At 43.4% G+C, this 24817-nt stretch overlaps 4 protein-coding genes across 4 annotated transcripts; all 4 read left to right on the top strand.

Moving 5' to 3' along the window:
• Positions 1 to 1908: 1908 nt before the first annotated feature.
• Positions 1909 to 2971, top strand: LOC117032091 (interferon omega-1-like). The gene has a single exon (XM_033123265.1). The coding sequence runs from the start codon at positions 2453 to 2455 to the stop codon at positions 2969 to 2971; it is 519 nt and encodes a 172-aa protein (XP_032979156.1). The 5' UTR covers positions 1909 to 2452.
• A 3955-nt stretch (positions 2972 to 6926) lies between these two features.
• LOC117032089 (interferon alpha-4-like) lies at positions 6927 to 8586 on the top strand. Its single transcript, XM_033123262.1, has one exon. The coding sequence runs from the start codon at positions 7180 to 7182 to the stop codon at positions 7714 to 7716; it is 537 nt and encodes a 178-aa protein (XP_032979153.1). The 5' UTR covers positions 6927 to 7179; the 3' UTR covers positions 7717 to 8586.
• Positions 8587 to 14588: 6002 nt separating this feature from the next.
• LOC117032088 (interferon omega-2-like) lies at positions 14589 to 16802 on the top strand. Its single transcript, XM_033123261.1, has one exon. The coding sequence runs from the start codon at positions 16218 to 16220 to the stop codon at positions 16800 to 16802; it is 585 nt and encodes a 194-aa protein (XP_032979152.1). The 5' UTR covers positions 14589 to 16217.
• A 6998-nt stretch (positions 16803 to 23800) lies between these two features.
• Positions 23801 to 24334, top strand: LOC117032092 (interferon omega-1-like). The gene has a single exon (XM_033123266.1). It carries the CDS (start codon positions 23816 to 23818, stop codon positions 24332 to 24334), a length of 519 nt encoding a protein of 172 aa, XP_032979157.1. The 5' UTR covers positions 23801 to 23815.
• Positions 24335 to 24817: the final 483 nt, after the last annotated feature.

The following is a 24817-nucleotide window of genomic DNA, read 5'->3' as shown; positions in this document are numbered from 1 at the left end:
GGACAGATTAAGGGTTAACACTAAGGGTTAATTCATGCAGTGCTCTTCATTCTGTCACCCAAGAGGTGTTGCCTGCACAGAGGAGACAAAGTGCTTTGCAATGTGGATTCAGGGAAAGTAAGACAGGGATGCTGACTGGTCTCCAGGGAGCAGGGAGGACAGACGATAAAGGCTCCATTAGGATTAATAAAGTGCGAGCATGCTCAGTGCAGCTCAGAGCAAAGGGAACTGATGAAGAGGAGGGACTGGAAGTCAGCTGAAAGCTTCACTTGCTTCAAAAATCTGTGGCTCCTGAATTGAAATGATATCAGATTTTCATTTCCGCTCTTAAAACACCGAAAGAACTTTACTAGTGGTCACATAGGAAATTGTAAAGGTTAAACAAAAAATTTGCAAAGGACAGGCTGAGAATCTGAACATAGCGAGTGATGGCTGCCTTTAGTATTAAGGTAACATATGGTAATCGTATAGTCCATGTTCAGCCAAGCCAAGAGAAGCTTTCATTGCAGCTCTTTTCACACTGTCGGGTGTGTGCGTGGTGAGGTTCCCCAGTGGAAACTCTAGGAGAGGGGCTTGTATGTAGGACTTTGAAGAAACAGGCCCTCGTTTCCACCCTTAGATCGGTGCCTGGCACGTTAATTGAGGGAAATCTTACAGCACACTTGAAACTCTCTGCAGAAAACCAGAATGGAGGAAAGTTGTCAAAGGCAAACAAAAAAACAAATGGCTGCTCTATGAATCCTATAAATGAGCTAAATAATCCCTTTCCTCACCCGCAGATTCAGAATACCTCTGGTGATATTATGTTAAGGCACAGATCAAATTAAAAAGTGGTAAAGACCAGGAAAACGGTAAAAGAATTAAAAGGGGGAGGGGTGGAGAGGATGATGGGAAATGAGACATTCTGAGATTTTCAGCCACTGAAGATCACAACACTCTAATTCAAAAGCCATCTGTTGGATTAATACTGGGGTAAAGTGATTATGTTCCCCGGACACGGAAGTTGAGAAGGCACCAAATCTAAGTAATGAAGATAAATACTATTTTCATTCAATGCTAAAAAATGAAAATTAATGCCGAAACGTCCATGATGAACAAAATATCAAAATTTAAAAGACAAGAAATGACCTTGTATTGCGAGGCCCTGAGAGTCTTACAGAGGATGGGGGCCCCATACAAGTAAAATTCTGGCAAGTTCCATGCAGTTGCTAAAATTCTGAATAACAAACGTTAATTCATATAGTTCTCTTCATTGTGTCGAAAGAAAATCTAACTGTCCTCCACTGCTTTTACACAACTCTAACTTTCCTTTTAAAGAGCATTGTCAAGGTGGAATCCTATGAAAGCTGTTCCAGTAATGTCAAATTCAATAAAAATTATTGAAAATTGTCACGGACTCACCAGAAATTGTCAAACACGAAAACAAGTAAAGAAGTAATCTTGAAAATAGTAATGAGTTCACTTCCCCTAAGGCTAAGAAAGTAAAATTATCTTCAATTCTTGTTTCGGTGTACATAAAATACAGTTTCAATGAAGTTAAGTAAAATGCTGTCTTAATAGTCTTAAGGTTAAAAAATATTTTGTAAATATTACGTTTGGATCTTAAACTTTTTAAGATTAAAGGATCTTAAACTTTTAAAAAGTTTAATTAAACGCTGTTTTAAGTTGAAATGTGAAAAATATTTTCAACATCTTACCTTTGATATTTTTCCTTAATGTTACAATATTTCAGTATTTTGATAAAACGCGGATTTAATGTTCCAACTTTTCATCTTTTCAATACTTTACCCCACCACCTTGTAACGCTGTAACGTTGCAAAGTCACCATGAAAGTCACAAAGCCTGTCCCGGGAGCAGTTTCTTCCCGGCCTCGGGCCCCCAGGGTGGCCGCGCCCCCACTCACTCCGATGGCGTCCCCAACGCTGTCCTGTTACATCCCTTGGTTTCCGTGTTCCTCCGTCTCTGAATCTGTCAGCATCTCGCACAGACACTGTCCCGAAGCTGTAAAAACGACTAAACGTGTGCGGATTCCGAGCCTCGAATCCCTCAGTAAACGGATTCTTTGTAAAAGTGGCCTCGCTAGAGTTTCTGTGCGAAAGGAAAGCACAAAACTGGGGGAAAGCGCAGCAAATGCGAGCTTCTGTGCTCGGTCCCTAAGAAACATGTCCCCGGCGAGGCCACGGCAAAGCCCCGTCTTCAGCCCTCCGGGCCGCCGAAAGGGACTTTTCTTTCCTGCACTATTAAAGCAGCACGGAGTTACTTCCTCAATGGGGCCGTGGACTTTTCTCTGCGCGACCCGACCGACAGAAAGGCTGCCGAGTCTGCGTTCGCGCGCCCTCTTGCGGCCAGCTCGAGAAGCACGCTTTTCAGAGAACCCACGGAGGACCCTTTGCGCTGTGGAGCGGTGCCCGCGCTCCCCCTGCAGGACGTCTAGCGAATCGTCCAATTCGCGATGGCCCGGATCTGTTGGTGGCTAGTGGCAGGAGTGATGCTGGGCTCCATCCCGGCTTGTTCTCTTGGCGGGGACCTGCCTTGGATCCACAGCCTAGTAAAACGGGAAATCTTCAGTCTTACGGGACAGCTGAAAAGCATCCCCCCTCACTTGTGCCTGAACGACAGAACCGACTTCCGAAATCCTTGGGAAAGCGGGAACATCTCCCGAATGCAGAAGACACAACGCACCTGTTTGTGTCTCCTGATGCTCCAGCAGATCTTCAACCTGTTCAGCACAGACAAGAGCCCTGCAGCTTGGGACCACACGCTCCTCGACAAACTGCTCTCTGGCCTTCATCACAGTGTGGAAGAGCTGGGGCAGACGAAAGAAGAAACTCTGCTTTGTCCCGACTATTTGGGAATTCGTATCCGGAGGTACTTCCTCGGGATCCTTAAGTATCTGAAGAAAAAGAAATACAGCTCCTGTGCTTGGGAGGTTGTCAGAAGTGAAATTCAAGTGCGCCTTTTTCTCATGTAACAACCCTCAAGCAAAGTCCGCAAACAAAGAAGAAAGTTATATTCGTGACTCCCTATTAGATGACACTGTTTGCTAAGCCTCCAGACACTCACAATTCACTTCTCGGCACCAGCTGAGAAATTGCTGAAACCAAAATTAGGGGCTTATTTAAGAAAATCAATTTAAATCATGATTCTACAAAATTATACTTAGGGAAAAGAACTACCTTTTCAAATAAATAATTTTATAATACAATTTCGGTAATCTGTTTAACGGTGTTTTTTTGGGGAGTTTGGGGGTCAGGACAGCATTTGCTGTCCAAAGTGTAAAGTCCATTTTTGGGGGGAGGAAGGTTCATCAGGGTAGTGCTTTGTTAAACACATTTGTCAGTTAAGTTAATGGTAGCTGTTCTACGTGATGAACAGAAAACCATTCAGAAATTGATCATTATAAAAATTTACCGTTCCTTTGTGTAAGAACAGAATGCAATCTTTCCTCAACAGAGGACTCCCTGGTTGGTTGTTCTGCAGTGATTCAAGGTCATGGGTACTTTCTATTGTGTGACTTTGCCATATTCAACATGTTATGCCACATTTGTCTGTGGTACTGAAGTCTGTACCACTCAGTTGTAAAGGGAGAATTATGGCAGATCACGTGGGGTGTTTTCAAGGGCCAGGTCTCTGCAGGGCAATATGAGTTACACTCACAGTAGTTGTTCTGAATTTATTCTCCTGGGATGTCTAAGTGCAATAAGTTCAGAAACGGACTCTACTCTAGGGACTAATGGGGAGAGGAGACAAGTTCAGTGCATACGACCACTGTTCATTTTTCTGCTATTTGTCCTAATGCTCTTGTAGGTGAAAAAAATAACCCATGTGTTATTCTTACCAATGTGCTGCCCTAACTTTATCAATACAACTGCAAGTCTGATTCTACAAATGAAACTCTGGGAGACATAGCATGGATGTCACTAGTTACAGCTCATAGCATCAGTGATCCTGCGAAGAAGCATTCAGGTTGATTCTCGAGGCACAAGCTAAAGTTAAAGAATGGCCACGAGTGTGTAGACGAGGTCTCAGAACACAGTGTAAAGTGCAAGTTGCTTCCTTATTACCCGGGGAGACGAGGAAAGTCTGATCTGGTAGCTCCTTGCAGGTTCTCAAGGATCCCTGAAATAAAAGCAGAGCGTGAATCTTCTATTTAGGAAGAGGCCTGTGATTCTCACCCTGATAGTCTAAATATTGAAAATACAAACTTGAAGTAAATTATCTCCTAGACCCAACAATCTTTTAAAATACTGCCTCATGCAAATTTCAATTATAACCTCCTTCAGAGAACCATGAAGAATTTACAACTTATTTAGATCTATAGTTCACTCAATTCATATCAATCTAGTGTATGTTGGTATTATTCCTTGTCCCGTAGTTACCGTCGTTATTCTCTTTATGAATATTGACTGTGCTCCTGAAATAATAGGGACTGGACTAGATGCCAAGGTTGAGGAAAATGATTTCTCTCTTTTCAGGTATTTTACGGACCCCGGGGATGTATTCTGAGAAGAAATTAGGTCGGGTACGTCTTAGTCCATTCAGGTTACTTTAAGAGAAGAGCATAGAGTCAGCATCTTGTAAAGAGCAGACATCTCTTGCTCACAGGTCTACAGGCTGAAATGAACATGAGGGTGTCAGCATGGTTGGCTTTGGAGGAGAGCCTGCTTCTTGGGGACATAATGCCGAGTTCTCCTGTATCCTCACATGGCAGGAGAGGGAGGGATCTAGCTCAGGCCTCTTTTATGAGGGCACTAATCCCATTCACCAGGTTGCTCCCTCAGGCCCTCATTATTTCCAAATTTCCTCGTCACATTACGTCATCACTTCAGGGGCTCAGACGTCCACATGTAAATTTTATGGGAACATAATCATGAGACCATAGCAGGTCACTATAGCTACACGCCTGGCATCTAGAAGAGAGAACACAGCCATGCTTAGAAAATAAAGAAGAATGAACTGGTCAGTAGGCGAATAACAGTGACTAAGGATTCAGAATCCAAATCTTGCTTTTTGACTTGATGTATTGCTTTAATTATACATGGCTAAGTTTCGGAATTCAAACCGAAATGGAGCCCAATAACCCACGGAAATGAATGGAGATCACAGAAATCATATGACCATTCATCATTGTTTTTGTGGGGTTTCCCAAGAGTCTGTCTCAGGATCAAGGTAGGTAATAGCCACTTCAGGAAATTTCAACCAAATAGTAATGTGGCAAATTGTCTGGTTCTGTGAGCTGCGTGAATCAGGGAGAGTTTGTGTTCAGATACGTGGCTCTGTATATGACACCAGGCCAGTTATTTTTCTCTTATGATATAGTAGAAAGCAGTTTGCAGCTGAGGTCATACTTGTTAGGGAAAAGTTGAAAATTAGGCTGCAGCACTTGCAACTTGCCTGCCAGAGCCATATGCACCTTATAGGAAATAGAATCCTAGTGGTTTTAGCAATAAACTCAGGAGACATTAGTGACCCCAGTATGAGTAGAGTGGAAATATTAGCCATTGTCTATTGTAATGCTACCAAATATGGTCATGATGAAACAACACAACTTGGTCATTCGTGAGTACCTCCCAGTAGGAAGAGAAAATCTGAAAAACTTTTTAGTAAAAGTAACTTAATGGGTGACCACACTGGGCCAGGTGCCGAGCATAGCACGGTTAATAACACAGAGTCCAGTTACTAAAGAGCTGATTGACCAAAGAAGGTCTCATCCCTGCCATTTAAAGGGTAGGAGTCAGGCAGGCTGAAGCACTGTAACTTCTTATGCAAAATAAAAAGAGTTCAGGATCAAAGCTGAACGGTAATTCTTTCCATGATAATAATGAATATTTATCCAGTTCAATTATTTAGAAAGATGGTTTCATTTATGTTTGAGAAAAGCGACTTGATTGGAAACACTGAAAGTCCTTTAGGACTTTTGAAAGTGAATGCAAAAATACAATGAAAGATTCCAGTTGATGATGTCTAAATCACGTACTCTCATTGGGGATAATATTGCCCCCAAGGGTGCAAAAATTAGTTCTTGTGACTGTGAACAAATCTCAGCTATGAAAACGGTTTGTGGCCTTCCAAAGCCCAACCCTATCCAACAAAATCTTATTCTTTAGTATGCATTTTTCTAGTGTATCATATGAGACTCCTTGGTTCAATGAAGATAGGCAAAACGTATGCGAGATCAGTGCTCCAAACCTCCGGTGACTTGATGGCTCATTGGAGGACTTTCCCTCCATCATTGGCTTCATTTCAGAGTCGTATTGTGAGAGGGCGCCTTTGCTTATTTACCAGCTGCCACTGGCTGTTTTGGGGATGTTCCTCATGTTTGAGCCTCAGGGTGACGTGCTTCTTGACAATCAAATGCAAACAGTTTATATTTTATTACTTAGTTCTTCTAAAGTTATTCAAGTCAGCAATAATTATGTCAAAAGTAAACCAAAAAAGGGTTGACAATATAGATGAATATTTACCAACTACTAAAGTTAAAAACTATTTTCTGATATGAAGCAAAATTAAAAGTTAAGTACCAAAAAAACAAATGTTGGATAACTAATTTAAGTTTTCAATGGTGTTTAGTAGTTTTGAATGATTTTAAATTACACCTACACGTTGGTATTATTTTGACATATTGCATACATTTTTATTTGAACAGGAGATGGGATATGTTACTATTTATATGAGTAAATATATTGCGTTAAAAGTCATTCGGCAAACTTAGTTATAAAGTGAAATTAACTTGAATTACGTTAAAGGAAACATCAATAGCTTTTAAATTTAACGTGCAGCTTAAAATGTTTACTTATTCATTCTTAATCCTTGACGAAATAAATAGAGTAAACTTTACACTTTCTTTTTTTATGTGTAAAGCACAGATATACATGCAGTACATTCATATATATCGTACATCTGTGTTAACTTTTCTTTCGCGATTCACTTACGCAAACATATGGAAGACTCTGTGGGCAAGGAGTAATATGAAAAATAAAACTTTGCATGGCGCTGATCTAAAATGTGTAGAAAGTGCATCAAGGAAAAGAAAAGCAGAAGTAGAAAGGGGACATTCAGAAACTGGAAATTCGCATGTCCCCTACATAAGACACATGCACAAAGGAAGGGCTTCAGAGCCTGGAGACAAGGTGTGTAGGCCCCGGGCTCAGCCAGGCCAGCAGCATTTGACAGCCCCCAATGGCCCTGCCCTTCTCCTTCCTGATGACCCTGCTGGTGCTCAGCTGCCACTCCAACTGCTCTCTGGGCTGTGACCTGCCTCAGAACCACAGCCTGCTTAACAGGAGGGCCTTGATGCTCCTGGCACAAATGAGGAGAATGTCCCCTTTCTCCTGCCTGAAGGACAGACGTGACTTTGGATTCCCCCGGGAGGCGTTTGGTGGCAACCAGTTGCAGAAGGCTCAAGCCATCTCTATCATCCGGGAGATGACCCAGCACACCTTGGACCTCTTTAGAATAGAGGGCTCCTTCGCTGCTTGGGACAAGACCCTCCTAGACAAATTCTGCGCTGGGCTTTATCAGCAGCTGAATGACCTGGAAGCCTGTCTGACGCAGGAAGTGGGTGTGGAAGGGACGCCCCTGCTGAATGAGGACTCCGTTCTGGCCGTGAGGAGATACTTCCAGAGAATCACCCTCTATCTGCAAGAGAAGAAATACAGCCCTTGTGCCTGGGAGATTGTCAGAACAGAAATCATGAGATCCTTCTCTTACCAATGAACTCGTGGGGAAGATGAAGGAATGAGGAATGACAGCTGGTTCAACATGGAGATGATTCTCACTGAGTAATAATGTCACACTTCCTCGTGTTTCTCATGGCAAAGACTGTCTGTTATCTTGTGTTGTAATCATGACAAAAGTGCAATCAATTTGTCGCAGATTTTCAAGAGTTTTAGGTAACATGATGTTCAACTTTAGAGGCCCTCGTCACTTATAGATGCCCGTGCTGATGGATCTGTTTATCTATTTTAATATTTATTTATTCGTAATAATTTTTTCATATAGTGTCTCGCACATGCATCTTTACATCATGGTGATACAATAAAATATGTTCTTTCTATTTAGTTCTTTACATTTGTGATTCTTTTTGTTTATTATGATTTTACCATAGTAAAATTCTTGTAGTAGTTTATTTTTAAAAGAAACACCAAGCCTGAACGTGCAACTTGGTTTAAAGAATGGATCTCACAAATCATTTACCCATCGTATTACATTCAAATTTAAGGAAATTCTTGACTTTCTCTATATCAGGTTGTGTTTTACGCTGAGGATTCAGAGGTGAACAGAAGGAATAAGGTTCCTGCTCTCTTGTGTCTTTGATTCTTGTGGGGCAAGGAACGTAAAAGCAATGGTCAAAATTAATGTTATGTTCAATGGTGTATTGAGAAGAAGGAAAAACAAATGAATTCACTCACCAGCATATACTTATATAACGTGTCTCTTTCTAGCAAATTCTTAGGACCTGTATCCTACCTTTCAGTAACTGACCTAAAAAGAGGCAGCCGGACAAAGCAGAATTCTGTCATGAACTCTGGAGAAGGCTGAAAAATGATCGTTCCTCATTTCACAGAATTGTCTTATTTTTTCAGTGATGAAATGGTGGCTTGTACTCATATCTGAGAGAGCGCAATAAATATCTAGCTAAAGGGCAGAGCAGCAGGATAGTTAATGGCTCCAGCATCTGGCACATTCCAGGATATGCTCCCATAGCACAACACTTTCCTTCCTCTCCAGGGTAGAAAGCCCCACAGCCCTTTGTCATTCAGGCTTTACCTCTCAGCCCATTCACACAACTGCTTTCTGTTCCCTTGTGGTTTCAGCTTAAACATTTCCCTAAAGAGTAGAACATTACAAGTAAAAAGCAAAAGGGCATCACATTTCCAGGTTTTGCAGAAACATCTGCATGAGAGGCTTTCTTTAATGTCCATTGAGTGTGATGCAATAGTAGCTGTAGCTAGAAGAAAACAGAAAGTGGATCCAGCCTGTGGGTGGGCAAAGGAAACTCCTCTCAGGAGAAACAGCTCCCTGGTGACCCAGTGGAACAAGTGCAGAGACCAAGACTGGGGGACAGGCTTCTGATCCTGGCAGATGCTACCACTTCTTGGGGATGTCCCTTCATGCTACTTAACACGGCTACTTCTTGGTAATGATACGTTCTAATGCCGTCATGAGCCTGCCTGTTGCCTTCCCCTGTGTCTGTTACAAAGAGAAAGAGTGTGAGTCTCTGGTTCCAGGCTGGCTGGACTGTTTGGACCGGGCAGTTAAAAGGACAGAGAAAGGTGTGTTCCCTGCCTACAACCTACTGTGCAGAGCAGAGCTTCCCTGTGAATCACCCCTTCCACACACTACAGGACCCTGGGGGCAGGTAGAGCTGCCAATCCGGGAATGGAACTCAGTGCTAATCAGGACAATCTCTTGAATCATTGATCATACACTTCTCAATAGTACAATATTAGTTTCACAGATTTACTCCTAATATCAGACTATTACGAAATAGAGAAATGTTCTCATTGTCATCTTGAAAAACGATCTTGAAATGTCTTTCACTCAGTGGTAAAACCTCTGCATACGTAGCAAAATGGAGAAGCCTGATAGAAGCTAAGGATTGTGAATGCATAGTGTCATTGTTCCTGCGAGCTAGTGACATTTTATTTATTCAAGTGTCTCAATTGTGGTAGATGTTGAGAGGAATTTTTATGAGGAGCACAATATCTTCCCTGAGGCATTTCACCAGGAAGTATGTGTGATTGCTCAGGTGGCAGGGAGCCCCTGCGATTGTGGAGGGGCCAGCCATCTTTCCTGAGGTAACACGCTCAACGTTTGGATTTGCTGCTTTCCAACTTGGGATTGGCCAGGGCCGTAGTTAAATTTTCAATATATTTTGTCCTGTGCGGTTTTGTTCTCCCCTCTGGAGGACAGAGTATTTCAGAAGATGCTCAATGATTGGGAACATTTGGATTCCCAGAGTATTCGTGAGGGTTTTCTAGAAGAGGACCAACAGGTTGGATATCTTAGGAAGGCTTGGATTTCTGAGTCCAAAGGCAGTCTGTTGGCAGAATTCCTTCTTATCTTGGGAGCTCGGCCTTTTTCTGAAAGGAATTTTAAAATATGAACTTTTCAATTGCCTGAAATATGCAATATAGGATTCAGTATTGAATCATATTCTGCCAGCAATTATGTGTGATCCTGGGGAATTTAGAAGTTCTTTGAGCATCAACTTCCTCAAATGTAAAATAAGGTGGAAATATTCCTAGAGTTATTGTGAACATAAAACAAACTAACACATCTTCAAACATGTTCACAGTGTTAAGGCTTAAATATGGTAACTGTTTTCTCATCGTTTTTTAAGTATAGGTATACGAAGATCTGACAATTAAATATGCACATTTATTGCAACAATTTATTGCAACAGACCTTTTTTTGACATGGGTGGGCTATTCATTATGAATTTGTACCAACTGGACAAACAGTTAACCTAGTTTACTGTTGAGAGGTGCTGAAAAGGCTGTGTGACAGAGTTAGACGACCTGAGCTTTTCCCAAATAATTCATGGCACTTGAGTAAGGACAATGCACCAGCTCACATGGGGACTATCTGTCAGGGAGTTTTTAGCCAGTCAACAAATAAGTGTATTGGAACATCCTCCCTAACCACTTCATGTGGCCCCCTGTGACTTCTTTCATTACTCGAAGATAAAGAAAATATTGAAAGGAAGACATTTTGATAACACTCAGGACATCAAGGGTAATATGACAACAGCTCTGATGGCCATTCCAGAGAAAGAGTTCCAAAATTGCTTTGAAGGGTGGACTAGGCGATGGAATCGCTGCATAGCTTCCCAAAGGGGAGGACTTGGAAGGTGACGGTACTGATATTCAGCAGTGAGCTATGTAGCACTTTATCTAGGATGACTTCACGACTTACTTGTCCTACTCGAGTGTCAGAATAGTGAACTCTCCCATCTCTCAATAACTATCTGCAAAACAAGACAGTGTAAAAAACAGAATTCTGGGAAGTGTTACGAAGACTAAAGTATAGTCACTACTCACATCAAAGTAAGCATGTCCAGTGTGGAAATGGCAGCTTGCATAAATGGGTGGAAGAGTAGTCTGTAAGCAGGAATGAATCTCCTATGGTACGTGTAATAATACGTGGCACTCTTCTGTCTTCTTTCCTTGCTTTTCTGAAGTCCCTTGCCCTGTTCCCATAGCAGAATCACTTCCTTTTTCTCCAATGTAGAAATTCCCAGCGTGCTCTCCTCACTTACTCCTTCTTCAGCTGCACTGCCCACCCATACAGCTGTTGCCTCCCCCTTTGTGGTTTCTCGTCATTCATTTCCCTTTAGAGTATAAAGCCACCAATTAAAAGCAAAAGTCGAATGAGAGTTCTAGGTGTTTCAGAAACAACTGCTATATAACGGACTAGTTTTCTCCTTCGGATGAATATTTTTGGAACTGTGAATGTCCCTGTTACCATGATGTAATGGTAGCTGTAGCTAAAAGGAACTAGAAAGTCCGGTGGATTTTACCCTGGGGATGATTAAAGCATTTACAGGGGAAGATCGCCACCTATTGGCCAAGAGGGACAACGACAATCACCAAAGGCTGCAGACCGCAGGCTTCTTTCTGTTCCTGCAAGAGTCTGATCCTCACCTACTTCTTCAGAGCTACAAAGAGGCTCTGTCCTGGAAAGATCCCACCCCAATATTTGACTAAGCCCACTTCCTTAGCTGTTGTATCTTGGAGAGGGAGAATCCCCCAGTTGCAGGCAGGGCCCGTCCGCCCTCTTTGGACAATGGGCAGCTACCTGCACAGAAATGGTCAGAACATGTTTCTTGCCTCCAGGCTTCAGCTGGCAACGCCTCCTGAATCATCACTCCTTTGCTGTCCTTTCAGGGTACTTGGCACTGAGAGCCTGCCAGTGTGGGTGTGCCGAAGAGAGGAAATTGAGAAATATCTCCTTTTGGAAGGGGTATGATCACTTCCTTAAAAGTAAGTTGGCAGTTTTTCAAATTCATTCCCACTATCAGATCACGTCGCTTGACTTTATTATAATCAGGAGAAAATTCTCATTGTCACTTTGAGTAATGACTCCACTTGCTTCCCTTCCACCTTGACTCAGTAGTAAGAGAGCACAACTTAAAGGAGTGTCAGAGAGTATAACTGTTGCCAAACAACAGCCCGCGGAGTACGCATTTGGGAGGAACAGAAAGGTATTAAGGGTATCCAGACTGTGAATGAACAAGTTCATCAGGAAGTGGGTATGAATTGCTCAGGCAGCAGGGGTCTCTCAAATCTTTGCTTCAGTTTACAGACTCAATCTCTAGGTTGCTCCTCTCCAACTGACGGGTTAAAGGGCTCTAATTCACATGTTAAACGATGTTTGTCTTGGTTTTTCTTTATTCCTCCACCTTTTGTTGGGGACCTTACTGGAGGAGGACTACAAGGACATTTTTTTGGATTCACCTGGCTCTGAGTTTGTGATTGCCTTACATCTTTCAAATGATATGTATGATTCCTTCCACTCATGGTTGCTGATTTTTTTTTTTAACTGCACCTTTAATTTTTGTGGTACTTGTTATTTCCATTATACTACTATTAGGGCGTAAAAGGTTTGGTCTCATAGTGTCACCTTGCCCTGGAAATCTCTATAGCCCTGTCCTGTTTCACATCCCAGAGTTACTAAATATTCGAAAGCGTTGGAGGACCAAGCTGCAGGGCTGCAGGGCTGGGGAAGGGGGAGTGGGCGCTGCGCAGCCCGCACGCCAGGTACGGGTCGAGAAGCTGAGCGGGTCTTTACACCCCCAGGCAAGAGAAGGGACGCCCAGTGCCAAGGATGGGGTGTGAGGGATCACCGTGCAGCCCCAGCTGGAAGCCCTGGAGGTGTTCCAGCCTCCCAAGCAAGATTGTGAACACGGCCCCGCCTCCACCGTCCCTGCCAGCTCAGTCCCGCGTGCAGCGGTCCAGGTCCCCCTGACGTCAGTCCAGTCGCGCACAGAAACGCAGTACAGACACCGAGCTCTGCCCACCCGTCTACTCCCAAGACTTGGGAAAGAATCCAGGCAAGCATTCGGGCATCTGGTAGGCAGTTCCACCTCTGATTCCATCACGAGGACGCTGCGCCGGCCGCGGGACTCACATTTGCTCCCAAAACCACCGTGCAAATGTGGAAACGTGAAGGAGTTGAAAGTCAGCGGCAGCTCCAGCTCGTGGAAGGAGAACAGAGACGTTTAAAGCGTGGACTGCAGCAGGCAGGTCCTCAGGAGGAGGAACAGTCGAATGGAATGGACAGCACTGAGTCAGCTGTTTCTCCAGGTCATTCCAGATCAGAGGGGAGAAGAGCACGGAGTCCTCCCACGGAGACATGGCCAATAGCAGTGTCCCCAGCACCCTTTGCTCTGATAGCACAGCAGCGTGCTGAGCATAGGAAGGGACGCGCGTTCCTCCAGTGCCAGGTGCAAACTTCTGTTTCAGTTGACAGTAAAACCTACTCCCTTATAACTATTTAAAAGGATTTTTGTTTACTTTTCCTTAGAAGTCAGACAACTCAGATACTTATACAAACCACAACCCTGTTGACATACAAAACAACAGACAGCAATACTTTGGCATTTGAAGTGGAGCTGGAAATACTTCATCACTTCACCTTCCCTGCTCGTGTGATTTCATGGCTATCCCTCTCTATGGTTCATACATTTCATGCCTATTTCAGTCTTTCACTTTAACAGGTCCTTCTAGACAAGTCATTATTTCAAGTCTCCTTTAGGTTTTGACCTTGAATCTTCGGTACCTTCAGAAAAATGTATCCCTCCAGATTTATATTTCTCTCCAAACAGATTCATAGATGAGTGCCATCCAAACAGGGTTATTGAGATTATTGAACTAATAATCTCAAAGGTCTTAGAATAGTGGCTTGTCCATAGTTGGCCTGAGATAACTTTCGGTGTTATTATTTAAAAAGCCATCATCATTCTTATCCAGATGAAGAGCTGAACTTCTTCTTAATTCCCTCCGTTAATTCTAGATTTCTCAAGGCAAACATTTAATTGCCTGCGTGGATTTCTTTAGTGGGTAGAGTGCTCAGGCTAGGGCTCATATCCACAATCCTGCCCGAGAGGGTTAGTGTTCTGGCAACTGGGGTTCAGGGGGGCAGGCTCTTGAGAGTGGGTTGGTGTGATTCCTCCTTTCTCTCCTCAGAGCTCATCACACGTGAATTCAATGGAAGAAAAATGAAGTGGCTGGTCTTGTAACGCGATGGCTGGTCATTGTCCCGGGAGGTACCGTTCTGTGAGCCTCTGGCAGAAGCAGCCCTGTCCTGATTCTGTGTCATTCAACACTGGCTTCCCTGCTTCCACTGCAATAGGTCAGGTCCCAACTTGGCTACCCTGAATTTGGTAACTTGCACTTTGCCATTTTGTCACCCAAAGAGTCACTTCCCTTCTTGCACTTTCGGGACATTCTGAATTACTTTTGTCTTATTTTTGTCCACACACAACTGTCAAGTTTTGCTTTCTAGGAACGTTGAAATGAGAAAGAAAAAATCTGAAGTCGGGAAAATTATAGACAATCACAGTGAAGCCCCTATGCCCTTGTTTTACTTTCCCTTGTTTGTATTAACCGCAGGATGAAACAGAAATTATGCCACAGGAGCGAGACAGACCATGCCCAGTACACTGCTGTGCAGAAAAATAAGATATTTAGATTCTTGTTACTGTTGTTTTTTAAAATTTAAAGTGAAATAGCACGCATAAGTAAAGGAAAGAAGGCTATGTCTCCCTGGCATAATAGCCCAGGCTCATGCCCTCTTTACATGAGACAGAGCAGTATGAACAAAGAGGCCCAATAGAAACATGCGGACTGAATGAACAGCTGAAGTTCACTAATTTCTGTCCCGTAAGCTTCTGCTGAGAGACGTCATCATTCGATCTCCTGTGACCAGCTCACCAATTTTGAGCATAACGAGTGTCCAATAATGGAAATAAAAGAATCAGACAATAAAAGCCATACTGGAAAAATAAAAATTCTTTGCCTACTAAAGGTGAAATGATTACAATTTGATAACTAGTTCCTCCACTTATTTAGAAAAAATAAACTTTGGTATCAGCACTGAGGACTGGTTTCACTCTTGATACCTGGGCACATGGGTCAGGAGGTCACCAGTGAGAAGGAGGGTCCTCAGCGCATCCAGTGGGAAGGGCCCGGAACCTAGAAAATTCCTTATTTTGCCAACAAAGACAATCTCTTCACAGCAGGGGAATCCTAAACTCCTCAGGATGTGGTCAGCCTGCACTCAGGGAGTGAGTGGGGAGAGTTTGGAGTGGGGACTGTGTCACTTCAGAGGGAGAGGATTTCTAGAGGTGATACCTCCCTTGTGAATGAGGTGCTCCTGGGAAAATAAAATTATCTTGGTGTTAGAATCGCCAACCTACATGCACCAGAAAGAACCAGGATTCCTGCTGCAAGTATTGGCACGACCTGAGGAGCCCTATAGACCCGTCACACAATGGTGGAAAGCAGGGCAATGTCTCTGTTAGTCGTGACCTTGTGGCCCTAGTGAAGCGTAACCACATGGACCTGCATGAATGTGTTCTAGCAGGAAGAGAAACATCCCAGGAACTTACTCACTAATGATCATCAGCCTCGGCTGTGAATAAAAGAGTAACAAATCCCAGTCCTGGGTGCCACAGAGCTTATCTCCTATACACCGTGTGGTAAGTACCTAACAAAATCCACAAATGCACAGGGGTGAGAGAGCCTGTCTCCCTCTGTAACTAAAGGAAGGAGGTAAAAATGTTGCCCAGATTCAAGGCCAAATTTTGTTTCTAATGAGAGGAGCAATATTTATGCATTAAAAATGTACATGATATGTGCATATGTTTGTGCATTTACATACTTACTCACAGTTCTGACTTCTGGACAAGACGTTTCTCAATTGATTGATAAGTATCCATTTCTATGGGCTCATTTGTAGTTTACCAGGAAACTTCAACTTCCGTTACAAAATTAATAGTGCAGACTGATATTTTCTTAGAGCAAATGGAGAAGACACAAATGAAAACAAAATAACGGAAGTGAAAGCCTAGTGAAATGTTTAGAAAATGAAAAGGATTGTGTTCCCTATTTAATGGCCATGCTCAGAAAGAATGTCATCAGAGGACCTAGAGGCCAAGGTTCATCCGACGCTCAGCTCAGCCAGGCCAGCAGCAGCACCCACATTTCTCCATGGCCCTCATGCTCTCTCTCCTTTCGGCCCTGGTTGTGTTCAGCTATGGCCTCGGTGGGTCTCTGGGCTGCAACCTGACTCTGAACCATGATGTGGTCAGCAATGAGAACCTCCTGCTCTTAAAGGAAATGGGGAGAATCTCCCCTTCCCTGTGTCTGGATGACAGAAAAGACTTCAGATTCCCCCAGCAGGCAGTGAATGGCCGCCAGGTCCAGAAGACCCAGGCCATCTCTGTCCTTTATGAGATGCTCGGGCAGACCTCCAGAGTCTTCCTCAGAGAGCAGTCCTCTGCTGCCTGGAACACGACCCTGCTAGAAAAGCTCCGCCATAGACTCCATCGGCAGCTGGAAGACCTGAAACCCTGTGTGGTGCAGGCGGTGCGACAGGCAGAATCTGCCGCTGGGAAGGACCCTACAGCGGACGTGAAGAGGTACTTCTCGGGCATCCGTCTCTACCTGAAACAGAAGAAATACAGTGACTGTGCCTGGGAGGTTGTCAGAGGGGAAATCATGAGTCTCTTCCCTTCATTAACAAGCTTGCAAGAAGGGTTAAGACAGAAGGATGGAGACCTGGGCTCACCTTGAAATGATTCTCACGGATGACTGTGCCACATCATACATGCACATGTGTTTGGTCCTTTCAAAGGGCTCTTCTTTCTGCTTCAGTCAAGAATTGATTGTATTTAATTCAGCAAATATTTTGTCAGAGTATTGAGCTAGAACGTGTTAAAAAATTCAGCTCCAATGTCATCAGCCCCGAAGAAGTGACTGCTGTTATGCTTGTTTTTCTGTTTGTTTACTTATTTATTTAATTTATTTCTCTATTTATTCCTTCTTCTAGAGTCTATCATATTTATAATATTTAAAAACCATATGTCATTACATGTTCATTTTTACATTGTATTAAAATTTATAAAACTTGTTTACATTTCCATGTGTATTTTGCATTTTGTTTGTATTAATTACTTGTCAAAGAAAACTTGTGAGTATTTAAAATTCTGAGATCGTAAATCTTATTTTTTATGTAAATCTACTTCAAAATAGATTTTGTCCTAAGAGAACAGTTATTGTTAAGTCCTACGGAACAGTTCTACCACTTGTCATAAAACGCCTGCCAAAAGCCGGAATTCTGTGGAATTGAGAAGAGTTCTGGAACACATGGAAAACGTTCAGTAGCCACGTCAGAAGTGTAGCGGATTTACACTCCCTCAGTAAAGAGCGGTGGGTAGACACACGTGAGAGGAGTCATCCAGAATCAAGTGGGAAAGATGAGCGGTATGATTGGCTGATCCCTGCCCCTGGTGTCTTCCGCCCACCCTCCTCCCAGTCCTGCTTTCCTGAACGCAGTCAGTCCCTTATACAATCGCTTCACTCCCTCCACCCTGCTACCCACCCTCACAAGTGCTCCGGTTCCCTTGTGGTTTTAGGTTCAAGGTTTCTCGTTACAGCAGCAAACCACAAAACAAAAATTGAAAAGGAGCTGTTTTTCAAAGTCGTTGTAGGCAGTTTCGTTTCCATGAGCGTTCTGATGACTATTTGGGGGACCTGACTGAATGCTATCGTTACAATGATGAACTTGGTGCTGAAAGTCAAAGGAATCAACTGAGCTCAGTTCACTGCGTGGGCTAATCAAGTCCTCACCTAGGAAGTGCGCCCTCCGCTGGCCACCTGGGAAAGGCCGGGACATGGCGAGATCCAATGCAGGAGGGCAGGCTTCTCTTCCAATCCCCAATCTTACTCCATCCTGAAGATCCACTTCCGAAATGAACAGCAGGCTGTGTGGGTCAAGAATTGACCTCATACTTGAATACAACACTTTTGTAGCTTATATCATTACAAAAAGAACAAGTGTGCAGCTTCAGGCAGGGCAAGGCTTCTTTGCACAACGGGCCGCTCTAAAGAGAGAAGGGATAAAACTGCATTTCCTGCTCCAGCCTGCTACTAACTATCCTTATCCACACTGTGGGCTAGAGCTGTGCAAAGTGGGCGTGCAACTGCTTTGGTGTTTTAATTAACAGGAGGTGTTCTAGTTGATGGTTTTAAATATCAGTGTGAACAGTAAATTTCCAGCTTCATCAATTCATTCCAAATATGTGGTTCTGTCTGACTGATTGGAAAAGATAATCATTATCACATGGAATGATGACATTGGCAGCTCTTCCAAGTAGTCAGAGTTCAGATATATTTTCTGAACTGATAGAGAATTCTAGTGTTGCCGCCTGACAAGCAGAGGCTTTTTCATTGAAGTGTAAGAATACTGGTAGAATTCCGGAGGTGTTTCTACAACCTACACAGTGTTGTACTCGACATAGTTCCCCAGGGATTTTGTGTGTGTGTGTGTGTATGTGTGTGTGTGTGAGTGTGTGTGCATGTGAATTGTTCACGTAGTGAAGAGAGATATCAGTTTGGAAGGATTTCTTGAATCTTTGCCTCAGTTGACCTCGCCAATGCTTTAGTTTGCTCTCTATAAATTGTGGGTGGAGAAGATCGTCGTAATATGTTAATACATTTTTGTCCTTTATCTTCCTCTTCTCTACTACTTCTTCTGCCTGGACGAGTTTAGAAGTAGGAGAAAGTCTTACCAATTCTGCACTTCTTCTGTGTCTGTCTTTGATTCCTAAACATCTTTCAAATATTATGATCCTTTCTAAATGGGGTTTTGAAGAAGATACTCATATGGTACATATATCATATCCATGACTATGTATATGCAGACTTAGATGTGTATACATAAACATCTACACATACATACATATGTGCATAATTTTATTTACTTTCATTCACTTTGTTCAATTATTATGTTCAGTGTGGAAAGCTCTCCTAGCAATTCCTGTACTGTCATTTCTCCTAAAAACCTCCAGAGTAGCCATATCGTGTTCATTCTCTGGGAGTTACTAACATACTTTAATGATAATGTATTAGAAGTTTACATATGGTGGAAAGTGTTGGAGACCCGAGAGGCAGAGCTGGCTTTGGCCGAGGCGGGGGTGAGAGCCGAGCCGCGTTGCCCTGAGCTAGCTGCCCAGCCCTCTCAGGTCCTGCCTTGACCCTGGACTTCAGCTGCCCCAGATACCTGTGGCTGGGGCAGGGGACCAGGGAGACCCAGGCCACAACTGTGGGGGCTTTGGATGTCTGTGGAGAATCCCTGAGCAGTGTCAGCTAGAGGCAGCCTGGTGTGAATGTATCCACGCCTGATCCTCCCTTCCCATCTAGGGCAAGACAGCACGTGTGTGAGTGAGTGTGTGTGTGTGTGTGTGTGTGTGTGTGTGTGTGTATGTGCGTGTGTGTGTGCGCGCCCAACCAGGCACAGAAACAGTAACTAAAGGTAGCTGCAGCACAAACACGGCCCACACGTCTACACCACACAAGCTGATACGGAATCCAGGAGCACATTCCAGAGGTTTAGGTGGTTTTAAGTTCTGATTCCACTAGGAGGAGACTGTACCAGTCACATGAGCTCATTGGCTCAGTAAACCAAAGCAAGCATCAAGATCCGTGAAGTGTAAGAGCCAGCAGCAGCTGGAGAACTTGGAATGTAAGAACTGGGCACACTTTGGTGCACAGGGCTCTTACATTTCAGGTTAAACAGAAGATGTCAAGTGTGTTAGTTACAAGAAGTTACAGACGTGTTGTTTGTCGACGCTGGTGGTCTGCTGGTGTAAACTGTGATCCTGGTAGGCGGTTCCCCTTATGGTTGTCTCCCTCCAGCTACACTTTTAGGCCACTTGCCGGGTGGCTGTCTGTGGACCTAGCCAAGTTGCTCCGTGAAAGTCGCCACCACAGACACTGTCCTGGAGAAAGGATGTTCAGATCCTCAGCAGCCTCTTTGGTTCTTTGGAACAGTGAAATCCCTAGACGGTTGTTAAGAGCTTGGACTGGAGTCAGAAGGCCTAAATTCCAAACTGTTGCTATGATTGGGGAAAGTTCTTTCATCTCCCTGTGGCTCTGTTTCCTTCTTCATAAACTGGGGTTAATAAAAGGACCTGTATCCGCCCATTCTGTTAACTGATATGCACTAGAGTGACTAGAACAAGACGGACACGTGAAGGTGCTTGACAAACACCTATTTTATAAATGCATGTGCATTCAAAGGAGTGTTCAGAGCCATGAATCGCAAGTGCTTAGGACAGACCCTCGTCCATAGCAGGTGCTCAATAATGTCATCTGATTTTAATAGTCAGATACCATTTCAGCTATATCATCGTCTTGAGTATTAATGATATTGAGATGACCCACGTTTATGAGTGGATCTGCTAATCATGTGAAATGCATATTGAAACGGACTAATATCCGTTATTCTGCCAGATCGAATTAGGGAATGAGAAGTTTGGTGGTGTTATTTCAAATGAGTCTCCAGTGAGTTTGTTGGCATGATTTCTCCTCCTTGTGCCCAAAATGATTACATCTGGGGGACAAAATGACAGAGGAATCATGCGGCTGGTTTTGCACAGCTGATGGCTGGCCTCCGGACTAGAATCACTCTCCTTTAAGTCCCCGCCAGAGTAATCGGCTCTTTCTTTCCTTGTTTCCTTCTACTGGCCCTTCATCACTCCCTTTGCTATAAGCCTTAGAGTCCAGTTCTGTTGCAGCTAAATTATATTTTGTGGTTTTGACAGGCGAGGGTCAGCCTTTTGGTCTATTCAGGCCTTCAGATGGTTAGATGAGGGCCACTCAGGTCAGGAAGGGTGATCATTCCGCTTTCCTCAGTCCATCTACTGAAATGTTAAGCTCATCTCAAACCACCCTCACATACACTTAGATCGTTTCACCAAATATCTGGACACCCCGTAGTCCGATCAAAATGACACAGAAAATTCACCATCACAAGATTCTAAAATATTGTGAAGCCTAGTGGATTGGGAAACCCTGTATCTCTCTAACCCCACGTGCTTGATTGAATTAGGTTATATGATTTCAACCTGACATAAAGCCATGTAGGAATATTCTCTGGGACACCGTGGGAGTGATGAAAGCGTTTAAGTAAGTTTTGTGTTGGTAAAAAATATTTTTCCCCATTACAATGAGAAAGTAGCACAAGGTTTATATACACTTTTTTTGACAATTAAGATCACGCAAGACATCTATATTATGAGAAATTGCGTGGACTTGATGGATACCATGATTCCCTCCCCCAAGGTAGTTTTGTGCTATCAGGACAGATCAAAGGTTAACACTAAGAGTTAATTCATGCAGTGCTCTTCATTCTGTCACCCAAGAGATGTTGCCTGCACAGAGGAGACAAAGTGCTTGGCAATGTGGATTCAGGGAAAGTAAGACAGGGATGCTGACTGGTCTCCAGGGAGCAGGGAGGACAGACACTAAAGGCTCCATTAGGATTAATGAAGTGCGAGCATGCTCAGTGCAGCTCAGAGCAAAGGGAACTGATGAAGAGGAGGGACTGGAAGTCAGCTGAAAGCTTCACTTGCTTCAAAAATCTGTGGCTCCTGAATTGAAATGACATCAGATTTTCATTTCCGCTCTTAAAACACCGAAACAACTTTACTAGTGGTCACATAGGAAATTGTAAATGTTAAACAAAAAATTTGCAAATGACAGGCTGAGAATCTGACATTGCGAGTGATGGCTGCCTTTAGTATTAAGGTAACATATGGTAATCGTATAGTCCATGTTCAGCCAAGCCAAGAGAAGCTTTCATTGCAGCTCTTTTAACACTGTCGGGTGTGTGCGTGGTGAGGTTCCCCAGTGGAAACTCTAGGAGAGGGGCTTGTATGTAGGACTTTGAAAAAACAGGCCCTCGTTTCCACCCTTAGATCGGTGCCTGGCACGTTAATTGAGGAAATCTTACAGCACACTTGAAACTCTCTGCAGAAAACCAGAATGGAGGAAAGTTGTCAAAGGCAAACAAAAAAACAAATGGCTGCTCTATGAATCCTATAAATGAGCTAAATAATCCCTTCCCTCACCCGCAGATTCAGAATACCTCTGGTGATATTATGTTAAGGCACAGATCAAATTAAAAAGTGGTAAAGACCAGGAAAACGGTAAAAGAATTAAAAGGGGGAGGGGTGGAGAGGATGATGGGAAATGAGACATTCTGAGATTTTCAGCCACTGAAGATCACAACACTCTAATTCAAAAGCCATCTCTTGGATTAATACTGGGGTAAAGTGATTATGTTCCCCGGACACGGAAGTTGAGAAGTACCAAATCTAAGTAATGAAGATAAATACTATTTTCATTCAATGCTAAAAAATGAAAATTAATGCCGAAACGTCCATGATGAACAAAATATCAAAATTTAAAAGACAAGAAATGACCTTGTATTGCGAGGCCCTGAGAGTCTTACAGAGGAAGGGGGCCCCATACAAGTAAAATTTTGGCAAGTTCCATGCAGTTGCTAAAATTCTGAATACCAAACGTTAATTCATATAGTTCTCTTCATTGTGTCGAAAGAAAATCTAACTGTCCTCCACTGCTTTTACACAACTCTAACTTTCCTTTTAAAGAGCATTGTCAAGGTGGAATCCTATGAAAGCTGTTCCAGTAATGTCAAATTGAATAAAAATTATTGAAAATTGTCACGGAGTCACCAGAAATTGTCAAACACGAAAACAAGTAAAGAAGTAATCTTGAAAATAGTAATGAGTTCACTTCCCCTAAGGCCAAGAAAGTAAAATTATCTTCAATTCTTGTTTCGGTGTACATAAAATACAGTTTCAATGAAGTTAAGTAAAATGCTGTCTTAATAGTCTTAAGGTTAAAAAATATTTTGTAAATATTACGTTTGACATTTTTTTCAACATTAAAGGATCTTAAACTTTTAAAAAGTTTAATTAAACGCTGTTTTAAGTTGAAATGTGAAAAATATTTTCAACATCTTACCTTTGATATTTTTCCTTAATGTTACAATATTTCGATATTTTGATAAAACGCGGATTTAATGTTCCAACTTTTCATCTTTTCAATACTTTACCCCACCACCTTGTAACGCTGTAACGTTGAAAAGTCACCATGAAAGTCACAAAGCCTGTCCCGGGCGCACTTTCTTCCCGGGCTCGGGCCCCCAGGGTGGCCGCGCCCCCACTCACTCCGATGGCGTCCCCAACGCTGTCCTGTTACATCCCTTGGTTTCCGTGTTCCTCCGTCTCTGAATCTGTCAGCATCTCGCACAGACACTGTCCCGAAGCTGTAAAAACGACTCAACGTGTGCGGATTCCGAGCCTGGAATCCCTCAGTAAACGGATTCTTTGTAAAAGTGGCCTCGCTAGAGTTTCTGTGCGAAAGGAAAGCACAAAACTGGGGGAAAGCGCAGCAAATGCGAGGTTCTGTGCTCGGTCCCTAAGAAACATGTCCCCGGCGAGGCCACGGCAAAGCTCCGTCTTCAGCCCTCCGGGCCGCCGAAAGGGACTTTTCTTTCCTGCACTATTAAAGCTGCACGGAGCTACTTCCTCAATGGGGCCGTGGACTTTTCTCTGCGCGACCCGACCGACAGAAAGGCTGCCGAGTCTGCGTTCGCGCGCCCTCTTGCGGCCAGCTCGAGAAGCACGCTTTTCAGAGAACCCACGGAGGACCCTTTGCGCTGTGGAGCGGTGCCCGCGCTCCCCCTGCAGGACGTCTAGCGAATCGTCCAATTCGCGATGGCCCGGATCTGTTGGTGGCTAGTGGCAGGAGTGATGCTGGGCTCCATCCCGGCTTGTTCTCTTGGCGGGGACCTGCCTTGGATCCACAGCCTAGTAAAACGGGAAATCTTCAGTCTTATGGGACAGCTGAAAAGCATCCCCCCTCACTTGTGCCTGAACGACAGAACCGACTTCCGATTTCCTTGGGAAAGCGGGAACATCACCCGAATGCAGAAGACACAACGCACCTATTTGTGTCTCCTGATGCTCCAGCAGATCTTCAACCTGTTCAGCACAGACAACAGCCCTGCAGCTTGGGACCACACGCTCCTCGACAAACTGCTCTCTGGCCTTCATCACAGTGTGGAAGAGCTGGGGCAGACGAAAGAAGAAACTCTGCTTTGTCCCGACTATTTGGGAATTCTTGTCCGGAGGTACTTCCTCGGGATCCTTAAGTATCTGAAGAAAAAGAAATACAGCTCCTGTGCTTGGGAGGTTGTCAGAAGTGAAATTCAAGTGCGCCTTTTTCTCATGTAACAACCCTCAAGCAAAGTCCGCAAACAAAGAAGAAAGTTATATTCGTGACTCTCTGTTAGATGACACTGTTTGCTAAGCCTCCAAACACTCACAATTCACTTTTCGGCACCAGCTGAGAAATTCCTGAAACCAAAATCAGGGCCTTATTTAAGAAAATCAATTTAAATCATGATTCTACAAAATTATACTTAGGGAAAAGAACTACCTTTTCAAATAAATAATTTTATAATATAATTTCGATAATCTGTTTAACGGTGTTTTTTGGTGGAGTTTGGGGGTCAGGACAACATTTGCTGTCCAAAGTGTAAAGTCCATTTTTGGGGGGAGGAAGGTTCATCAGGATAGTGCTTTGTTAAACACATTTGTCAGTTAAGTTAATGGTAGCTGTTCTACGTGATGAACAGAAAACCATTCAGAAATTGATCATTATAAAAATTTACCGTTCCTTTGTATAAGAACACAATGCAATCTTTCCTCAACAGA

Source organism: Rhinolophus ferrumequinum, chromosome 12 (assembly GCF_004115265.2).
Source record: "Rhinolophus ferrumequinum isolate MPI-CBG mRhiFer1 chromosome 12, mRhiFer1_v1.p, whole genome shotgun sequence".
Taxonomy (NCBI): Eukaryota; Metazoa; Chordata; class Mammalia; order Chiroptera; family Rhinolophidae; genus Rhinolophus; species Rhinolophus ferrumequinum.
Note: the sequence above shows the minus strand (reverse complement) of the source record. Positions and strands in the feature narration are given on the sequence as shown.